Source organism: Phocoena sinus, chromosome 16, assembly GCF_008692025.1.
Source record: "Phocoena sinus isolate mPhoSin1 chromosome 16, mPhoSin1.pri, whole genome shotgun sequence".
In the NCBI taxonomy this organism is placed as follows: Eukaryota; Metazoa; Chordata; class Mammalia; order Artiodactyla; family Phocoenidae; genus Phocoena; species Phocoena sinus.
This window is the reverse complement of record NC_045778.1, coordinates 38,980,299-38,996,227: the sequence shown is the minus strand read 5'-3', so window position 1 is coordinate 38,996,227 and position 15,929 is coordinate 38,980,299. Positions and strand designations below refer to the sequence as shown.

The 15,929-nt window shown below is 36.9% G+C and overlaps 1 protein-coding gene across 8 annotated transcripts in view; it reads left to right on the top strand.

Annotated features, from left to right (window-relative positions):
• The window catches only part of PARG (poly(ADP-ribose) glycohydrolase), a 116,762-nt gene that overhangs the window by 1,904 nt on the left and 98,929 nt on the right, over positions 1–15,929 (top strand). For 5 of the 8 annotated variants that reach the window (XM_032608007.1, XM_032608010.1, XM_032608009.1 and 2 more), the window contains exons 2-6: positions 4,770–4,836; positions 5,435–6,415; positions 7,311–7,494; positions 12,639–12,761; positions 12,895–12,978. In XM_032608007.1, coding sequence (XP_032463898.1) covers positions 4,770–4,836; positions 5,435–6,415; positions 7,311–7,494; positions 12,639–12,761; positions 12,895–12,978 — 1,439 coding nt within the window. Of the gene's footprint in view, positions 1–4,769; positions 4,837–5,434; positions 6,416–7,310; positions 7,499–12,638; positions 12,762–12,894; positions 12,979–15,929 lie in introns of all 8 variants that reach the window. The other 3 variants (XM_032608013.1, XM_032608008.1, XM_032608014.1) reach the window with 1 other exon arrangement.

Genomic DNA, 15,929 nt, shown 5'->3' with positions numbered 1-15,929 from the left:
GTTAGGAAGTCCTCTGATGAATGGTGTACACTTAGTTCTCTCAGGACTTGGAGACAATGAGGAGCAGACCTGCACTTAGTATTGAAGGATGAGCAGGATTTGCTGTATAAACCAAGGAAAGAAAAAATTACATAGGCAGAGGGAGCAGCATGTACAAAAGGTGGCTTGATAGAAGACCAGAATGACAAGACTCAGCTGAGGCTGGGAAGGGGAGCAAGAGCTAATTTATGGACAAACTCAAGTGCCATTTCAAGGAGTTTGGACTTGATCTGTGGTTAACGGGGAGCCACTAAAAAGCTTGTAAGAAAAGGGATATCATTTGGTTAATATTTTAGAAAAGATGGCGTAGGCAGTGATCTTTGGACCTTTCTGACTGCAACCCACAGTATAAATTTCACCTGGTACACAGAGTAAGCAATCTCCCTCTCTCTATCTCACTCTCTCTCTCTCTCTCTCTGTCTCTCTCTCTCTCTCTCTCTCTCTCTCTCTCTCTCTCTGTCTCTCTGTCTCTCTCTCTCTCTCTCTCTCTCTCTCTCTGTCTCTCTCTGTCTCTCTCTGTCTCTCTGTCTCTGTCTCTCTCTGTCTGTCTCTCTGTCTCTCTCTGTCTCTGTCTCTCTCTCTCTCTCTCTCTCCTGGTAAATAGGTCATATTTATAACAAATGTTTCATGAAATAATACTTTACTATGTGTGCTGCATTATCATGTTGTCTGTATTATTTCATTAAAAAATGTTGGTCATTTGTAGTTTGTGAAATGCTGGGTTAGAGAAAGTCAAGACTGTAGACAAGGAGACCAGTTGCAGGAAACAAATGTAGTTGCCCAGTGAGTGGTGTAACTGTTCTTTTAATATTGGTGCTATTTTGAAGATGGGGAGGAAGGGATGGGTTTAAGATTTAGGATGTAGATTTCAGAGAACTTGTTGAAGGAGAATGGAGGGGAGGGGAACTAAGGGTGACCTCCAAGTACTGTATCTGACTTCTGTGACAGGCTAATTTGTGGTCCTATTAACTTTATCTGCATGTAAAGGAGAAGGAGTGAGTTGGGGGTGCTGTCAGTCCTCAATAATTGGATCTCCTGATTTTCCGCAGAAGAGGGAGTGAATTAATACTTGGGCTGTACTTGTACATGTGTGTAAATGTTTTCTGTATACCTGGCACAGGACACCAATTAACAAAATGTTCAAAATCTAAACTTGTGTCAAAATCTATTGTTTGAGATTTTGGAATTCTTTTAGGAATTTGATATTTAAAATGTATATATATAGTTATCCTAGGAGAAGTGAGATAGGGAAATGGATATTCAGTATCTTTAAATTTTGTGTTATTTATCTTCCTGGGCATATTTCTTATACCGATTGAAATCTGCAAATCTGCATATAGGCAGAACTCAGCATGCTATTCACACTCTGATGGGGAATGGTTTATCCAGTTGTGTTGCTGTAGGAGCTCCCCTTTTATGCCTGTTATAACTACCTAGAGTTTCTCTCCTCGCTCCAGGGATGATCCAAGTGTAGGTCAGTGGTGGATGGGTGGGAGGCTAGAGCTGCCTTTCCCCCATCCCCCTTATCATTCTTTCAGCCTCAGTGCTGTAAAAAGCACCTCAAACCTCTTTCCTCACCTCAAAACTCTCCCACTGTCCATTGCTCTTAGGTCTCACCACACCCTTCCTTCCCATGCCTTATCTTGCTGCTGCTGGAGGAAAGAGGCTTTTTGTGAAGGTCTGGGTGTTCCTTTAAATGCAGGTGAATTTTACTGCATTTTGTGCCTTTTGCTGGTATCTCTAGCACCTAATTGAATGATTTGCTAATTGAAATTTGCTGGTTACTGAGTGAGGTTACTTATGAGATTATGTAAATGGTGTGAAGTCAGAGTAAAGTTAGAGAACTACTGATCTCAGTGAAAAATGAGATTGGGTGGAAATGTTGGTAGAGAATACATTTGTTGAGTTTCTGCTTTGTGAGACTGGCACAATATTTTCTCTCATTGATCCACATAAGCCTTGGAAATAGGTATTGTTAACCCCATTTTGCAGGTGAAGAAATAAAGGCTTAAAGAAATGGAAGTACATGCTAGTAAGTGACTGAGCAAAGAGCTCAGCCCAGGATTTTGTTTGACTCCAGATCTCGTATCTATTGATATTTCATCACCTTCTATTGCCTCCCTTTTTGTTTGCTGTGATTACTTCTAGTTAAAAGAAATTCCACAGAACCCAGGACACATCATTTTATGCTTACTTCAGGAGTAAGAGGGGTACAACTGATACAGTCCTGTGATGTGTTGTGAAAGAAACCTTTTGAAGCCAGAAGTAGTGGTATTGGAAAGAGAAGTAGGCTGTCCTTTCTCTGGGGCCATCAGAAGGACTGAAGACCATTTTATTAGCAGGAAATGTCAGTTCCTCACCTCTTGCTTCTCCTCCTTCACCCTGTTCTCAGGCTTCAGGATTATGATAGGAAGCCTGAAGCTAGAGAGAGAACACATTCTCAGCATCAGAGCTGCAGGAGGGAGACCTCTCCTTCAACTGCACTGGAACACTCTTCCTGGTTTTTAGGAAATGATGCATGCACTCTTTAGGTTCTGTAGACTTGTCATCATAGTGCCATGTGTGTTATAGGAACCTAGCCATTGCATACCATTGAATCTTTACATTTATGGAAAAAGGTATTTTAAATTCTACACTGACCCCAAAAATGAATTTTTTGGCTCATTGCTAATTTGTACTTTGAGGATTTTCTATACTTGCTGTGTTTGATATAAGGAAATTAAATAGAGAAGATGGAACTGTAGAAAAAGTCTCAGAACCAAGTGGATCATCCTCTTACTCCCTTGTGACTGAATCTAATTTTTTCTCTGAAGCCTGATTTGCTGCAGAAGTAGTAACTTAATAAAGTCAGGAAAGTAGTGGTGTTTAACAAGAAATATCAAATGTATATATATTTTTTTGTGAAAGAAATGATTTTAAAAATGCTAATAAAAGATTTTGTGGAAAGTATAAATTATATGGCACTCAAATGCAGTGGTAAATAAATTGTTGATTTTCATATATTTGGGATGGTATCTCATGTTATGGTGTTTGAGGGGACATAGGTAAATAAGAGGAGTTTATGACCTAAGGTACCTAGATTCTTACATTGCAATTTAGACAGTGGTTGAGAATGTTCAAGATTTTCTTATACAAAAATATTATATACATGTAATCCATATGCAGTACATTAAATTTTGAAAGTATGCTTAAATTTCTAATGTTTATATAAATTGTGGCTTGAATTTATTTATGTTACATGTCCCTTACTGAACCATCAATTCTACTTTTGCTACTGTCTGCTGGTCATTTCTGTCTAGTTATCTTTCTGGCATTTCAAATTTAGTGTGTTCAGTATTGACCCAATCATATTTTTCCCCTAAATCCAGTTCTTTTATATTCTGCATTTCTATTTAATGTTGTCATCATCTTTCAAGTCTCAAGCATTAAAGCTTAGTGTCACCTTTAACTTCTCCTATCATTGTGAAGTCTGTAATGACTCTCACTTCTCAACTTTTTATTCTCTGTCCTTACAAGGGCTATTTTTAGATCTTGACCAGAAGTTCTTCAACCTTGCTGATCATCAAAATCATTTTTTGAAAAAAAAAATACAGATTCCAGCTTCCCTCATACCTCCATCATCACATATAGATTTTGATTCAGAAGGTCTAGGTGTGGCCCTTGGATCCATTTGTTGTCAGCCTCCTGATGATTCAGATGGTTTGGGAACCACTGACCTAGACCAATACCTTCCTCACTCGCTTCTACTGATGTGCCCCTTCACATCTGCCCTCCAGGCTATGTATCCTGCCTGACTTGGAGCCTCCTAGATTTGAACTCTGGCATTATAACTCTGAGTGTGACTTTTGACACTTATTTGTACCTCTCTTTGTGGATTATTCGGGGATCTCTATGACATGGTCCTAGCTGACTTTTCAGCCATATTTTCTGTTGCTTTCTTTATATTTTTCTGCCATTGGTTCCGTTGCTTCTGATTTTCCCTTTATGTGATGACATGTTTATTCTTCAAGACACAATTCAAGCACTACTTATCAGATGATCCCATTTACTTCAGTTCCCTAAAGTAGTCTTTTCCTCAGAAATATCTTAATTTCTTATCAGAATCTTTTTAATTTATTTATTTTTTAAATTTATTATTATTATTATTTTGCCGTGCCGCACAGCTTGCAGGGTCTCAGTTCCCCGACCAGGGATTAAACCTGGGCCATGGCAGTGAAAACACCAAATCCTAATCACTAGACCACCAGGGAACTCCCTCAGCATCTCTTTTGATACTAATGATAATTAAGAACTAATATTTACTGAACATATATCAGATAGTGCCCTAAACACTTTGCAATGGTTATTATTTAATTTAAACCTCACAATAACCGCAGGAGAGATACTATTAATTTGCATGTTTACTAATAAGGAATCAGAGACACAGAGAAATGGCTCTTCACAAAGTCATACAGGAATCCAGTAGGAGAGCCAGATTTGGATCTAGGTAATCTGATTTCAGAGCATGTACTCTCATCCATTAGGCATACCAGTTCTTTTAGGGTCTGGTCACTTTTTCTTCTATGCCAAATGTATTATCTCCCATTGCCTGAGTGGGGAAGGAGTGATTAATCGTTGTTTAATCCACAGAAACCTGTCATAATGCCTTCCATGCATATATGCTGCTATAGGTATTTTCTCTTTGAAGGTATGCATGCACATACATTAATTTTTTTTTTTTTTTTTTACAGTTTTCAAACAGAAGACTATTACCAGTTGGATGGACACGAAAGGACTCAAGACAGCTGAATCAGAAAGGTAAAGAGCCATGCCTATATAGAGAAATGAATAACATGATATATGGATGTTTTATTGTGCTTCATGCTGTTTTCTCTTCTTTTTGCTTTCCCATTTTTCTTTATCTACATTTCATTTAATAAATAATAATTTTTTAGAGTCTCCTATGTGCCAGGGATGGTCCAATATACTTGAGATACAGAGATGAAAGAGAATAGTCTCTTGCCTTTAAGACACTTATAGTGTAGTGTGCTGGACAGACACCAAAACACGTGATGATTACATGGTGTGATCAATGTAACAGTAAAGATTTAAACAAGGTACAGTGGTGGTTAGCATATAAAACAGACAATCAGCTTTACCTTTACAGGAAAGACTGCACAGGAGGTGAGTGAAGTTTAACACTGCACTGTGGCAGGTGTTTGCCAGGCACACAATTGGGGAAAGGGCATTATAGGCATATGTGCAAAGACATGGACCCATGAAAGAGCATGCTGTATGCTCAGGTAATCACAAGTAGTTTAATTAATGCTGTGACATTGTAGGAGTGTGTTCAGGTAAGTGACATTTTTGCATCATAAATTCTTTCTGTTGTATCATTCTTTCTATTCTTTTGTAGTTTGCATAGTAAAGAAAACAACAATACAAGAGAAGAATCCATGATGAGTTCTGTACAGAAAGATAACTTTTATCAACATAACATGGAAAAATTAGAAAATGTTTCTCAGCTAGGTTTTGATAAATCACCAGTTGAAAAAAGTACACAGTATTTGAACCAGCATCAGACTGCAGCTATCTGTAAGTGGCAAAAGGAAGGGAAACATTCAGAGCGACTTTTGGAAAGTGAACCTCCAGTAGTAACTCTGGTACCAGAGCAGTTCAGTAATGCTAACATTGATCAGTCACCCCAAAATGATGATCACAGCGACACAAATAGTGAGGAGAGTAGAGATAATCAACAATTTTTGACACCTATAAAGCTTGCGAATGCAAAACAGACAACAGAAGATGAACAGGGTGTAGAAGCCAGAAGCCGCCAGAAGTGTAGCAAGGCTTGCCATCCCACCGAAGACTGTGCAGGGTGTCAGCAGGAAGAGACAGACGTGGTGCCAGAGAGCCCCTTGTCAGATATCGGCTCTGAGGATGTTGGTACCGGACTGAAAAATGCCAACAAATTGAGTAGACAAGAAAGTAGCCTAGGAAATTCTCCTGCATTTGAGAAAGAAAGTGAACCCGAGTCACCAATGGATGTAGATAATTCCAAAAATAGTTGTCAGGACTCAGAAGCAGATGAAGAGACAAGTCCAGGTTTTGATGAACAGGAAGATAGTTCTGCCCAAACAGCAAATAAACCTTCAAGGTTCCAAGTAAGAGAAGCTGACACTGAATTGAGGAAACGGTCCTCTGCTAAGGGAGGTGAGATTCGATTACATTTCCAGTTTGAAGGAGAGAGTCACGCTGGAATGAATGATTTAAATGTCAAACTACCTGGATGTACTTCTAGCCTGAATGTAGAGGGCAGAAATTCTAAGCAACATGGGAAAAAGGATTCTAAAATCACAGATCATTTCATGAGAATGCCGAAAGCAGAGGACAAAAGGTAATTTTTGCCATCAAGAGTATCTTCAGTAGTGTAACATGTTTTATAATTTTGTAAGGGGGGGTTTAACAAAGTTATGGTTTACACTGAAGCAAAGAAATAATTGTCTTTCTTGTTAACTATTTATGCTAAATTTAAACCTAGGTTCAAAATGTTAAATTCTAAAAATCCCAGAAACAGAAAACAAGAAGTAAATAAATAATCAGACTTTAGTTTCATGAACTTCCTTCTGAGATTTATGGGAATTATTAGAACATAAATATGATAGTAACTGCTGTTTTCTTAGGCCATTGTACATGCACCTTCTCTAATGCTCTAACAGGCAGGCAGGTGTTATTGTACTCACTTCACAAATGAGAAAATTGAGATTTGGGTTAGAGAATTCACTGAAATTATGTAACTTGTGGGTAGTAAAGCTGGGATTTAAATCCCGGTCTGATTACAAAAAAATGTAAATGTAAAGAATTTATTTATGCAATTATCCCATATGATATCTTAAAGCCTACTCTGTAATTCTTGCGATCTTTATGGCAAGCGTGCCATAGTAAGTTCACTTCATTGCAAATTACTGTCTAGAGTCCTGAGAAGTAGCTGATACTGTGAATCATGACTCATTTGGCAGTGTATATATTTTTACACGGTCCCTTTTTTCAGAAGGGGGTTTACGTGTGTTTGGAAATTCCTTCCACAGACTATTGAAAATAAGCTCTCGGGTTTTACTGTAAACCTTATAAGGTATTTTTGTTGTTTTGTTTTGTTTTCTAAATACAAAGGAGAAAGGGCAAGTTTGGCACATTTTAAACAATAACGTTCTGGGTAAGTTTTTTCACTTGTGCATCTAAGTAAATTTAAACGGTAAGTGGTTTGTGACTGATTACATTTGTTTTGATCTTAGAAAAGAACAATGTGAAATCAAACATCAAAGAACAGAAAGGAAGATCCCTAAATACATTCCACCTCACCTTTCTCCAGATAAGAAATGGCTTGGAACTCCTATTGAGGAGATGAGAAGAATGCCAAGGTGTGGGGTCCGGCTGCCTCCCTTGAGACCATCTGCCAATCACACAGTGACTATTCGGGTAGGTGTTACCTCTTACCTATAAAGAGAGAAGATACTAAGTCTTAATTTATTCTGATACTTATAAATGTGAAAAACAGACCAAAGCATAGAAAGTGCTTCTCTTTTCTGCATATATAAAGTACTGAGAATTCTACAGGATGGAGAAATATAACAATAGCTTACTTAACACGGTACTTAACAAATCCATAAGAGGAATCATTGTTAGCTGGTGAGAAAATTGAAATTTTCTGTGTTTTTAAGAAAATTTATTGGATTAAAAAAAAATTCAATTGACAATATTTATTGAGTACCCACTACATGTTAGGTACTAAAATTCAAAGTTGTATGTCGTTCAATATCCTCAAATCATTCTTCAGTTTTACCCTCTTTTCTGAGCTTTAGATTCTTCTAGACATCTCCCTCACTGTCCCACAGGTATCTCAAACTCAACATTTTTAAAACCTTATTTTAAAAAATTGTGGTTATACATATACCATCTTAACCATTTTTAAGTGTACATTTCATTGGCATTCAGTCCATTCACAGTGTTGTGCAACCATTACCACTATTCATTTCCAGAAATTTTTCATCTTCCCACACAGAAACTCTGCCTACTAAACAATAACTTCCCATACCTAACTAACCCCTGGTAGCCTCTTTCACACTGTCCATGGGTTCTTTTTTTAAAACAACAACAACAGCAACAACTTTATTGAGGTATATAAAATTAACCCATTTTAAGTACTCAATTCAGTGATATTTAGTTAATTTTAAAAATTTATTTATTTATTTATTTTTGGCTGCGTTGGGTCTTTGTTGCTTTGCGTGGGCTTTCTCTAGTTGCAGTGAGTGGGGGCTACTATTTGTCATGGTGCTCAGGCTTCTCATTGCAGTGGCTTCTCTTGTTGCGGAGCTCGGGCTCTAGGTGCGCAGGCTCTAGTAGTTGTGGCACAGGGGCTCAGTAGTTGTGGCTCGTGGGCTCTAGAGCTCAGACTCAGTAGTTTTGGTGCACGGGTTTAGTTGCTCCGTGGCATGTGGGATCTTCCCAGACCAGGGCTCGAACCCCTGTCCCTCCTGCATTGGCAGGCGGATTCTTAACCACTGTGCCACCAGGGAAGCCCATATACTGACTTAGGCAACCATCACCATAATCCAATTTTAGAAGATTTCTACCACTCATAGAATAGTTTTAAATATTCATCTCTTGGGAATTCTCTGGTGGTCCAGTGGTTAGGACTCAGCGCTTTCACTGCTGTGGGCCTGGGTTTGATCCCTGGTCAGGGAACTAAGATCCTACAAGCTGTGTGGCGTGGCCAAAACAAACAAACAAACAAAACCCATAGAGGATTAAATATTCATCCCATTTATTAGTCAGATGCTGTATTAGATTTCGCAGGGGCTACTTAAAAAAAAATCCCTTTTCTTGTACAACTTAGTCTACATGTGATTAAATATTTTGAAGTATAGAATTTATTAACATAGTTAGGTAGAAGCAACATTGAGCAGGGTGGTGGGGTTGGACTGAGCTCCTAAAGATGAGCAGAAATTTCTGAGGTGGAGTTAATTTAGTAAGGCAAGGGAATTCCAGACAGATACATAATCTGTATAGGAAAAGGCTGTGTGGTTAAAAACTATTTGTTTTAGTAATGAAAAACAATTGATTTGCTAGAACTGAGAATTTGGATGGGAAATGGTGGAAGAGAAGACTTGAAAAGTGGATTGGGTCCATATTGTAGAGGGCTTCAGGTGCCAGGAACTGGACTTGAGTCTATAGGAATTGGAACTCATTAAAATGTCTGTGTAGACAATAGCTGTACTGTATGTATAGCAAGATTGATCAGACAGGTATAAGTAAGGAAAACTGAAGTGAGGATACATTGGAAACGGGAAGGTAATGTAAGAGCTCAGCTAAGAGATGAAAACGAAAACAATAATTATCAAATTGTGCTGCATGGAAGTGATTCAGGGGTTCTTTTGAAATTGACTCTCGTTTCTTTTCTAAATTATATTTTTAGCTATGAAAAACCTGTAGTAAAAGAACTAACAAATGCACTCAAATTTTAAAATGCTTAGTACCATATTTTAACCAGCAGATTTTACCAGGAGAGCTCATTTTTATGCAGATCATAGAATCAAGGTTCTCTTGCCACTGCTGTTTGAAGAATTTCCTTAAGCATCAAAATATCAGTTAAAAAAGGATACCATTTGCAACTATTTTGGTGTGTGAATAGGATTTTCTTAATACTGGATAAGAGAGATAAATAGTAGGTTGAGGTAAGCTTTAGCTGTCATCTCTAACTCCTGATTTCAGATTTTATAGTCCTTTAACCTCATTGCTATTGATGTTAGAATATGTAAAGTTACTGTAAAAATTATATTTATTTAAATAGCTTATGTTTAAATATAATGATTTTGTATCACATTTCTTAGGGAAAAAAGAGTTTTGCTATTTTAAAAAGTTTGAAAAAAATAAGAAAAAATTTTTTTAAAAGTTTGGAAATAACTGAGACAGGGTAATAACCGTGGGAATAAAAAAGAATAAATGGTTGCATTGTTTTGCGGTAATATTGATAGGACATGGTGAATTCTTAAGTATGGGTGATAAGGGAAAAGGAGGCATTGATAGTGTGTGTAAAATTAAGAAAAGACTTGGATGACTGACAAGATGTTAATGGTGAAGATCTGGAGAAAAGGTTGATCGGGGGAAGTAAGTGATATTTTGACTTTTCCTGCTTCCTTTCTCCCACTACCCACAAAGAAAACCTGAAGCATCTTATACCATCATTACCTAATCTCTGTAACTACTGTTTATTTATTGTTAGATATCCAACGAATTTATAAAAGTTTTATTTTATTACAAAAGTAATATAGGCTCAATGGGAAAAAAAAAAAAAGCAACCGTTATGTGAAAGTGTATACCTCAGAAAACCCAAGTGTCTCTCAGTCCTATTCCCAGAGTTTAACAGTTTGGTGTATTTTCTTCTAGATTCTTTTTCCTGAATATGGTAATATGATATATGTATAATTAATAGTTAGTTATTAAATAGACAGTCCTTAATTACATTTCTGAGATGCCAGATATTAATAGTTACAGAATTTGAAGTAATAAAGTAAAGCTGATATTTAGCATTAGAAATGTAAGGCAATCTGAAATTGCATGGACATAATAGTGCTTGATTATCTGTAAACGCACACATGCGCACACACATTCACACACCAACATGTACACACATAAGGCAAACACGTGTAGGTGCATGCACTACGCACATGCACACACACATTTAGACAGACAGACATCCAAAGCATATCCTTATATATATGTTCCCCTATGTGTGAACCTCTCCTGGTACCTGTTTTTGTCACCTCAGATTACGTGGAACATCTTTACAGAATCACTTTTGGGATCCTCATATGGAGGTGAAAATACTTTTGGCATGATTGGTGACTCAGCCACTTTTGACCATTCTTTATTCTTTCCTCCTTGGAATATTCTTATCCTTTGGATTCCTTGGCACCATATAACCATGATTTTCTTCCTACCTCCTTAAGCCACTTCTTATGTTCCTTTTAGCTTTTTTTCTATATGTGGCCCTTAAACGTCGTTGGAGTTCCCCGAAGCTTTTTCATAGGTCTCTCTCTCGGGGTAGTCTTATACACACTCATGGTTTTAATGGTTATCTATATAAATGGCCTATAAATTTATTTATCTTGGCTTGCAGACTTTTAATGAAGCTGCCTATTTGACAGCAGCTTTCCCTTTTCAAGGCTGTTCCCTTTTCTTGTTTCTTCCGCCTTTTCCTACTTCTTTTTATCCTTTGGAGTTGAGTTCAATTGCTACTTCCTCAAAGCCTTCCCTAAGCTTACCAGATAAGTTAAAATTGTCTAGAAAGGTTCTTATGACACTATGAACCTCTCATTTATAGCATCTTACAGTTGAAATTTTTTATTTATTTATGTGATTATTTGATGATCTACAGTGAAATTCTGGTTTATGCTATAGCATGGATGAACCTTGAAAACATTATGCTAAGTGGGAGTCCGTGCACAAAAGGTCACATTTTGTATGATTCCATTTATATGAAATGTCCAGATTAGGCAAAATGTAAAGCTATTTTGTTGTAAAGTATCTTTTTCCTCAAACATTTACTTAATGCTTATTATAAGTAGCATGTGTATATATATGCATACATATACATGCATATACATATATGTGTATATTTACATATACAGTTGACCCTTGAACAACTCGAGGGTTAGGGGTGCCGACCCTCTGGGCAGTCCAAAATCCAAGTATAACTTTACAGTTGGCCCTCTATATCCGACATTCCACATCCACACATTCAGTCAACTGCTGATTGTGTGGTACTGTAGTACGTATTCATTGAAAAAGATGGTTGTATAAGTGGACCCATGCAGTTCAAACCCGTGTTGTTCAAGGGTCAACTATATGTATGTAAACACTTATATGTATTAGAAACACACATGTCAGGCTCTGTTGTAAATATTCAAAATACAAAGTTAATATAATTACTCTTCTCAAGAAGTTTAGAGTCTAGTGGGGGAAGGGAAAAAAGTGTGCTCTAGTATGATAATGATCTAATAAAACAAGAGAGAATACACTTAACTGCCTATTAGAAAGTTTAAAGACTTCTTAGAGGAAATGAAGGTTGAGCTGAGTCTTGAAGGTCAGAATAGATGTTTACCCAGATAGTGTTTGCAGTAAGAGAGAATGTTAAAAACTGGAATCATTAGAATCAAAGTATAGGCAGAGGGGAGCCATTATAGGATTAGAAGCTTGGGGATACTTTAGAAACATACTGTTATTCCCAAGTGGGGATAAGGGTTTTATGGGGGATGAATGTGTCTGGGAGTAGTTGGAGTTAGGGAGGATAGAAAGCTGTTACCAGAAATTCAGGCAATGAATAATGAGGACCGGGGGTGGCGGTGGGGGCTGGATGGGATGAAGATAGAATGCCGAGAACATGGTGACTTGGAAACTGATTAACTGGAGGTAAGGAGTGGGAACAACTGAAAAAGACATGAGATTTCTTGCCTAGGAGCTGGTCTGTATTTTATAACATTTGCTTTGGCTGCTTTCTTTGGATTATTTTGTTCAAGAGATATGCCTAGTTTTTATGCACTTACAGTTTTCTTGTATTTCAGGTAGATCTTCTGCGAGCAGGAGAAGTTCCTAAACCTTTCCCAACACATTTTAAAGATTTGTGGGACAACAAGCATGTTAAGATGCCTTGTTCAGAACAAAACTTGTACCCGGTGGAAGATGAGGTAAGAACAAAACTGAACAGAACTGATGTTCTTTTAGTCTCTGAAAGGTATTTTAATACTTGCTGTTTGACTTCTGATTCTGCCATGTAAAAGAACTTGGAATAGTTTCCTCATGTTTTTCTTTTCCTTAAAGAATGGTGAGCGAACTGCAGGGAGCCGGTGGGAGCTCATTCAGACTGCACTTCTCAACAAATTCAGTCGACCCCAAAACCTGAAGGTGTGTTCTTTTGCTATTCTTGTCTCTTACATGTAGTTCTTAGAGGTGGGCCCTGGTGTCCTCCCTCAGAGACATTTTTTGGTCTTTAATAGACTCAGGTAACAACATCATTTATATGGTAAGTGCTTGCTTCCTGAGGAACTCTCTTTAGAGACATTCTTGGTTTACACTCCATCACTAGGAAATGAGTAGAATTGAGAGTTGTAAATTACTTGCCTGGAGCCACACAGAATAATTTGGAGAACCAGGAATAAGACTTCTGTTTCTTGATTGCCCATCTAGTTTCCTTTGGTCCTGGCTTCTCTTTTATTTTTGTTTTGGAATTATCATACTTCTGAAATGTCTTTAAAAGTAAATCAGGGAAGAATTATGACTTCAGCATTGTTTGCCCGAAGGGAAGCTGAGTTTCCTAATGATTAAAGTATACATTAAGCATTCTACTTTTTATTGCTCTTAATATAGCTTCTAGCAGTTTCATAATTTATTAATCTTATATTTTGGCAATAATTCAATTTTTGATTTAAAAAATATTTCGTTCAAGATTGTAAGGGCAACCATTAGATAGTTTTTTCTAATATTTAAAATATGAGTGAGAGTATATGTTTATTTTTGGCACTATAGCCTTATATAAACTTTTAAAGTTTTTGTAACTATAAACAGATTTTTTTATACTTCTGTGAAAATGGGTTTCATTTTACTTGAGAGACTTAATTTGTTGTGTACAGTTTCTCAGGTTTAATACTGTTTTTTTCATTTATTTATTGTTAACGAGTCCAAGCTCACTCTGCTTGCCTTATGACAGGCAAATAAATCAGGAGACAGGTGTTGAGGCAAGGAATATAACTTTATTCAGAATTATTCGGAAAGCTGGCACACCAAGAAGATGGCGGACTACCGTCTCCAAAAAAACTATCTTATGGGGGTTTGGGTGTCAGTTTCTTTTATAGAACAGGGAAGGGGAGGAGATGAGGAAGTAAAGTAAAAAGGCCATAAGTTTTGCAAATATCCCCTGGAATGGCCAGCCTTGGGGAGGAGATGTGTTAATTTCTTCTTTCTTGCAGACATTCACAGGTTGACAGGGTCAGGATGCTTCCCTGAACAAAGGCACTTTGATTTGACATTCAGGCAGAGGGGCACAGTTCCCTGAGCCAGCCATTATGGATAGACAGTATCCTTTTAGTGAAAAAAAGCAGCTGGAAAGCAAAGGTTAAAGTAAAAGAAACAGGTAGTCAGATTTGGCTCTTCCTTGTTACATACTTACAAGTTATTCTTAAACTTTCTATACCTTTCCTGTAGCTCCTTTTTTTCCCCTTAGCTCTTTTTTTCCTTAACATGAAAAACAGTGCTAAGTTGTACCATAATATATTTTGAAAATTTTATTTCTTAGGGACAGTGTTTCTCAATCTTGTAATTACTTCTTTTAAATGGGAGGAATTCTCAGGGTCTGCCAGACTTTACTTATTGTTAATATTTTAATTACGTATGTACAAACGTAAAGCTAAATATAAACTCTTTATAGCATCCAGCTTTATCAATTTGATGTTTTTCCGTTTTAAGCATTATGACTCATGATTTGAGTTGTGTTCATTATCACAGTCAAAACAATTTGTAATCAGCATTTCCTTTTTGCACAGATTTTTAAACACTGATCTGAGCCTTAAAATAGTATGCTGAGAAACTTAAAAAAATACTGTATAAAGAAAACATTCTTTGTTTTGTATTTACTACTTTTTTTTTTTTTAACCAATCACAAACAGTTGGTGGATGTTGGTAGAGGCAAAGATGGGATCCGTATGCAGAACATCAGCTTGTGAATAAGTATGATGGTGACCACTTTGGTCCAGGTTTTTATGACTTTGGCATTCCTATACTGCAGTGCATCTTAGGATCGCTCTCTCTCTCCACCATTTTTATGTATTTGAAGCACCATCTTTCATTTCTACAGTGTGTTGTTTTTTGGCCTTTGTATTCATTCCCAAACCACAATTATATACTCATAAACACAAGCAGGCCAATCAAGAATACTATCCAGACTCCATTTGAAAAACACTGACTTAGGGCCTTACAAACAGGATTATTTAAGAATTTACATATTTTTTCTTTAAACACAAATGCAGAATAATCATAGTGTTCTAAATTACATTGCTGCTTGCCTCTGTTAGCAATTCCTTAGTGCGCCATGATTACCTTAGGAAGGGGTAATTGCTTTAATCTGAATTTCCCTTTCTTGTTTATTTTATGGTAGATTCAACAGAACAGTAATCCACCGAGATTTTCTTCTGTTTATGGTAATTGTTTCCTTTGCTGAAAGAAGACTATGAGAGGGATGGGGAAACATTAAATTCCTCTTACTGAATATAATAATATTTTTGCTGTTTTTATGCCATTTGATGTTGAATTAAGAGGGATTAGAGATGTTAAAAATGTAAAAAAGGAACAGTGTCCTCAAAAGTTGATCTACACTGTAATATTTCTATGAATAATGTGTCTGGTAATTTGTAAAGAATGGACTTCTTTCTGCTTTAACTCATTGTGCTTATTATGAATTATGAACTGAAAAAAAGTTACTCAGCTAAGAATACTGTATAGAGTAGCATCCAGCTTTTCTGGTGATAGGAGATCTCATGGTGGACTACTTCTAAGACTTGGAAGACTTAAGTAAAAGTAAATATTAGTTAGGAGTTAATGCTAATCACACAACTCCATTAAAGAATTAGAGCATAAATGCTATTTAGAATGTTTTTCCTTACCAACTTTGAGGAATAACTTACATATAAGAAAGTACATCCGTTTAAAGAATGTAATTTGATGAGGTTTGACATTTGCATATACACTTGAAGCCCCCACTACAGTAAAGATACAGAACATTCCTGTCACCCTGCAAAGATTCTTCTTACTCATTTGCGGTCAGTTTCCTCTTTCTGTACTGGCCCCAGGCAACTATTGATCTG